Here is a 6123-nt window from a genome sequence, read left to right as displayed (position 1 = left end):
TTATACACGTTATTGGTTGTTAAAAAATGATATAATAAAAAAAATAAACGGTAATGCCATGAAGTTAATGGAAAAAAAATCGACATAGAAGGAAATATTGTACTGTACTGTACTGATTGTTTGAATAAAGGTGGTGGTTACGCCACGAAAGAGAAAAAAAAAGTTAAAAGTAAGATAAAGGCATAAAACACCGGGTATTTCCAGGCGGTCTTTCTATATACCTTTTTTCCAATCAGGGAAGTCTGGTCCAATTAAGATATGAATTTACTTATTGCCAGCAGTTTGGCAACAGCTTGTAGAACAGGTACTAAGGTACTGCAAAATTGTAGTTACGGAATAATACAAACTTCTACTTAAGCCTTTAAAAATTTAAGAATAAATGAAATAACTGTAAATGATTTAAATCATATTCGGAGAAATCATTACTCGAACTATGGCAATTGGTGGTTGGGTCGAAAGCAAAGTAGTCGAAAGTTACTCTAGGCCTAGAGGGCGTAGTCAGAAAAATGGCGTCAAATCAAAACAAGAAGGAAAATGAAACCGATGATGATTCTGAATTTGATTGTCATGGAATAATGATAAATAAAGATAAGAGAGATGCTATGGCAGGCGGTCTTTTAGATTTACTAAAACCTGCCGTCGAAGAAGTTGACCTACGTGTAAAATCTGTAAGGTATGACTGAACTGTGATAGGCCTAGGCCCTAGGCCGGTCTAGGCCTACCTAGGCCCTAGGCTAGCCCTAGACATATACCTGTAGGCCCCTAGGCTAGGCTACTCCGAGGAGGGCCTAACTAGCTAGGCCTAAAGGCTAGGTAGGGGTGCCTAGGCCTAGGCTAGGTAGGGTGTAGCCTGTAGGCTGGTAGTAGTAGGCTAGGCCCAGTCTTAGGCCTAGGTAGAGAATAGCTAGCTGGCACTAGACCTCTGGGCTTAGCCAAGCCCTAGGCCTAGAGCTAGGCCTATACCTTGTAGTTGGGCTAGGCCTAGCCCTAGGATTAGGTCGAGGAGCCTTAGAGTAGTCTAGCCTAGGCCTACCTAGTAGGAAAGGAAGGAGGGCTTAACCCGGCTAGCAAGCCTCCTAGCTAGGAAGGAGCCTCCAGAGTCTATGTAGCCTAGGTAAACTAAGGTTTATCGCAAATCCAATTCAATTGCATATAACAGAGATTTGAAAAGGGGGCAATAATATTACCACCGCTTGATCGGTAGCAGATCAAAACGGCAACAGACCAAAATGGCGATGACAAATATCAAGCGCCGGCAGGCGCCGGACGAACTGTTTAGATGTCTCATTTTGTCTGTATTTTAAAGTTTTATTTATTTAGATGTTTACTGCTTTTATGTGTTTTTTTGTGATTCTCCTAATCCTTTTATTATTAAATGTGTATGTTGTTAGCCTATGTTTTTGTTGTTGTTGTTGTTGTTGTTTTTTTGTGTTTTTTACTTTTATGACATCAATTGTTTTAGCCTCATTTTGTCTGTATTCTAAAGTTTTATTTATTTGAATGTTTACTGCTTTTATATTTTATATTGTGTTTCCCCCAATCTTTTTATTATTGAATTTGTATGTTGTTATATTGTTGTTGGGCTTGTTATTATTAGGCCTGTTATTATTATTATTATTATTATTATTATTATTATTATTATTTTATTATAAATACATTTATCAGTGAATCCAATGTAATCCGTTTGTGTCCTGAAAGAAATTCCTGAAAGGATTTATTACCAGCGCAGGCCTTACTTTACAGTTTGGCAAATGACTAATGACAATAATAATGACTACTGGGGTCTACTAGGTGGTTATCCTACAGTAGGTAGGAGCCTAGCTGAGCAAAGGCCTAGGCCATAGTTTTGTGCCTAACTACTACTAGGCATAGGCTTAACTGGGCCTAGCATCCTACCTAGGCCTGTGCATTGGTAGGTTGTAGGACCTTGTGTTGAGTGTGGATTAGTAAAGCCAAGCACTCTACGCCCAGCTGTCATTGGCTGACGTGACTCTATGGAGAACACAATGCCGCAATATGCACGCAAGAACATATTGCTTTTAATGACAATTAGCAGACATCATGTTTTCCATCACTAACAAGGAGTGGAGTTAGATTCTATTCTGTTGCTATCGTTGCAAAATGTGTTAACCCGATGCCATTTTCTCCACTGACAAACCATTGATCCCGATTTCTAATGTAATTATAAAGATGTTGTATCTTACTTTTTCCTTGTAAATTTTAATTGATGATTATATATGTGTTCGATAAATATAATGCGAGCTTTTGTGTTTTTAGTAAATTTTGATGGTAAAATATTAAAGTTTAAAATGCCTATTCCAGAAAGCCTATGAAGTCATTCAGGCATAAGGAACGGTAATCTACGTCTGCTGACAAAGAGTGCGCCACCTGGCGTCAAGACGACACGACTGTGGTACTCTAGTGCATTGTCAAATGCTGCCTTGTTTTTAATAATTTGACTTGTTCTTTTTCATAGAGAAAGTCAAGTAGAATTACGGCAACATATAGATGATCTTGATGAAGGTAGGTTTGTTATTTTCAATGTCTCATGCCAAGATTATTATTATGACAGAGTTATGTAGTAATTTCCATGTTATTAATAATATTAAGGTAAAGTAAAAACTTTATAAATTCACCAAGCACAAATCAATGAATAAGAATTGATATATCATGTAATTGTGATGATTTTGTTCTTCTTCCCTTACAAAAGTTTTGAAGCATCTGGCTACTGAAAAAGAGGCCCCCATTGAACTTGATGCTTATGTCAAAAAGCTTACTAACTGTAAACGAAAGATTACTGTCATAAATAGCATATTACATAATGCACAGGTATGTATCAAATTTTGATCTCTTTGTAACATCCAGGGTCATTTGTAACATCTAAAGTAATGTTTTAACATCCAGGTTCTCTTTGTAACATCCATTTCTTGTGTCATCAAGGGTTTCTTGAAACATCAAGGGTTTCTTTGTATCATTTATCGTCTCTTTATGAAACTACAGTCTCTTTGTAACATCCGCACTCTCTTTGTAACATCCATGGTTTCTTTATAATATCCAGGTTTTATATGGGTCATCTACAGTCTTTTTGTAACATCCACCATCCAGTTATTGTTTGTAACATCCAGGATCTTTTTGTAAAATCCTCAGTCTCTGTAACATTCTTGATCTCTGTAACATCCTTGGCCTCTGTAACATCCATGGTCATTTTTGTAACATCAACAGTATTTTGAACATTAATGGAAGTCTCTTTGTAACATCCAGGGTTTCTTTGTAACATTCAGGGCCTTTTTGTAACATTCAGGGTTTTATTTAATATCCAATGTGACTGTGATATAAGATATAAAACTTATTCCTATTATACTAAACACAAACATCCTTGTAAAAATAAGCAATACATGGATTGAAGAAAGTACTTTCTTCAATACAGCTTTACAATATCTTGAAGGTTACCCGGATACATCCAGGGTCTCAAATTAATATAGAAAAAGATATGCTAACATCATCAAGGAAGCAATCTATGTCCTTTATTTGTTGTTGATGACATTTAGGTGCTTGCAGTATTGTTTTCGGTTTTTCCCCCCAACTATGAAACAAATGAAATGTACTTCCTTTTACATTATGAACAAAGGTGACTGTTACATTATCCAAAGTGGAATTTAAATTATTTTTATTATTTGTTTTTTTCTAATTTTATTTAATAATTGTGCTAGATTGTTTGTTTTCATAATTGTGTTAAATAACTGTATTTTTTCCCCCAGTTTTGTTTCCCATCAAATAGTTTATGAAAGCGTTAAAAAGTATATTAATTTACAGCCATTTTATTTGCAAAATAATTACTTTATCTAGGAACGGCTTAGTCGTCTTCACTACAACATTTCTAGAGAGAAAGCTAAGAAAAAAGCACAGCTGGAGCCCCCGACGTTATGGCCTCAACTCTGAGTTGAGTTCAGTTGAAAGTTGGTTTCTGTTTGTTTAAAACATGCACTTATTCATGTTTTTATATACTGTAACAGTTTGTGTGCATCTAGTTAACACCCTACAGTAGGAATGATAACTTGAATGTTTCCTTTTGCTTTAATGTAGAATTTGAAATGCAGTTAGTAAGAATACATTTATATTCCATCTCTATTTTAACTAACATAAATGTTGCTTTTAAATAAAAATGAAGGAATGAAATATAGGCAACTTAAAATGAATGGAAAATGTTGCCTTGTATTTTATGTTGAATTATCCAATGCCTGTACTTGATAATATACTAGCAAACATTTATTCCTTTACATTTTCATTTTCAATCAATTAATCAATCAGTCTTTTACATTATTACCAGTAGCCTCTATATAGAAGTGTATACCATAAATTAATAGATTATTACTTGTGTTTCTCATGACTGTTACTTGCTTTGAGTGTGTTTATCTGTGTTCTTATTGGTTGATGAAAGTTCCAAGCACAATTTAACATTCTCCTAATATGAAGGTACAGCAGTATATACTGCAATGTGATCATGAATCCAGTTGAGATTCTGAAATATAAATTTCATTTATTATTTAGTTTCTAATTTGGACTTAGTATCTTTAATTAATATTCAAAATTAATTTATATAAACTTTATTAAACATGATTTTGCTTTAACCTTCATATTAATTTATCTACTTGTTAAATCGACTTAATTTGCACATATTTGTACAGCTAAACTTGCCTAAGTCGACTGTGCCTAAGTCAAATAATTTTTAAGTCGATCTTATTTTGCATGCCAAATTTTTCCATAAAAGTCAAATTTTATCAAACAATATTTCAATGGCATTTTGGATTCGACTTAGGCAAGTTCAATTGTACTGTATGATTATTTATTTTTCAAATTAACATAAACCACTTTTAAGCATTGCATGCAATACAGAATGATGTTTTCCCCTGCTTTGCTTGTACTGTAGTAAACAAAAGCAGATTGTAGATTTAGTACTGTGTTTGCCTTTGTAGCTGCTTTGTTCTTCTTATAATACTTTTTTAAACGGTAGTTTTATGTTTCTAATGTAAGGATTATAAAATGCACATTGATTGTGCTGCAATCCAAATAAGTACAGTAAACGCATTTTGTGATTAAAGACGAAAAGTTTGGCAGACTACAGTATGTGCCTTGTGCGGTCCCGCCATGTTGTCCCGCCATGCTATACTACCTTGCTGTCCCAATATATCACTTCTCTTTGGCTGTATGCATTGTAAGTTAATCTGCCATTCAGTGTTTATTCTCTATATTTTCAGGAAAGATTACAAAAATTGAATCAGCGGATCAGCAAGGTTACTGGAAAACGAACCTCAATGCTCTATCTGCTGACAGCCAACCAGATGCCAGACGTTAGCAGTGTGTCACCACCTGTGCAATAATGCGAACAACGAATAGGAGCAGCTCATGAAGATGCTTTTTAACGGATGTTTCCATATTAGGAATAATGGAATTATTATATATTATTACTACATGGCTAGCACAATCTGGAGCTTGGTTGATAAGATATGTCCCTTGCAGTCCTGCCATTCTGGGCCTAATCCTGGCATAAATTGTCAGACATATAGATATTTCCATGATGAGCCTCAAATGCTGGATGTGCTGATAGTAATCAGAAAAACAGTAAAATGACATTGTGACTTCAAACTATAAATTATATCTTTTAAATTATGTTATTATTCTGCATCACTAATTAATTCATTATGCAAACTGAACTAAAATAATTGCACTGTGGAATCTGCAAACAGAAAATGGTGATGTCAGTCATGCAATGTGCCGGTATTTTTCATTATGAAATAGAAATATAGTAATGATTTAATCTCGTGATTAATTATCAACCAATCAAATTTCAGGAATCTAAACAGGTGTATATAAAATGGAATTGTTTTAAGACATGAACAAAATTTTAAACAAAATAACAAAATATTCTTCTTACATTCATGACAAATTATCATGATAGAATTTCATTATGAATTGATTGGATTGGATTGAATTTCTTTGATGTGATAAAAACCAAGGATAACCCACAAAAGTCCGAGACTTTCCAGTGGGCCTGTTCTTTTCCAAAAAATGAGTGTACTGTGTTCTCTAAAGTGCACATGGGCCATTTTGCACACAGGACCAATG

The 6123-nt window shown here is 34.4% G+C and overlaps 1 protein-coding gene across 2 annotated transcripts; it reads left to right on the top strand.

Annotated features, from left to right (window-relative positions):
• Nucleotides 1–499: 499 nt before the first annotated feature.
• Nucleotides 500–6115, top strand: LOC117107590 (SNARE-associated protein Snapin-like). Of its 2 annotated transcripts, XM_033249293.1 has the most exons (5): nucleotides 500–673; nucleotides 2477–2523; nucleotides 2711–2829; nucleotides 3847–3956; nucleotides 5256–6115. In XM_033249293.1, exons 1-4 carry the CDS (start codon nucleotides 507–509, stop codon nucleotides 3937–3939), a joined length of 426 nt encoding a protein of 141 aa, XP_033105184.1. In that variant the 5' UTR covers nucleotides 500–506; the 3' UTR covers nucleotides 3940–3956; nucleotides 5256–6115. The 2 variants fall into 2 exon arrangements, with proteins under 2 accessions (XP_033105184.1, XP_033105182.1); XM_033249291.1 differs by lacking the exon at nucleotides 3847–3956.
• Nucleotides 6116–6123: the final 8 nt, after the last annotated feature.

Source organism: Anneissia japonica, unplaced genomic scaffold, assembly GCF_011630105.1.
Source record: "Anneissia japonica isolate Jap-2015-1 unplaced genomic scaffold, ASM1163010v1 scaffold287538_len6123_cov224_single, whole genome shotgun sequence".
NCBI classification, from domain to species: Eukaryota; Metazoa; Echinodermata; class Crinoidea; order Comatulida; family Comatulidae; genus Anneissia; species Anneissia japonica.
The sequence above is the reverse complement of the archived record's forward strand: the minus strand, read 5'-3'. Positions and strand labels throughout refer to the sequence as shown.

Coding starts and splice junctions, on each gene's coding strand:
- LOC117107590 (XM_033249291.1), top strand. CDS start 507: ATGGCGTCAAATCAAAACAAGAAGGAAAATGAAACCGATGATGATTCT. Junction 674..2,476: donor CTACGTGTAAAATCTGTAAG/GTATGACTGAAC, acceptor TCTTTTTCATAG/AGAAAGTCAAGTAGAATTAC. Junction 2,830..5,255: donor GCATATTACATAATGCACAG/GTATGTATCAAA, acceptor CTATATTTTCAG/GAAAGATTACAAAAATTGAA.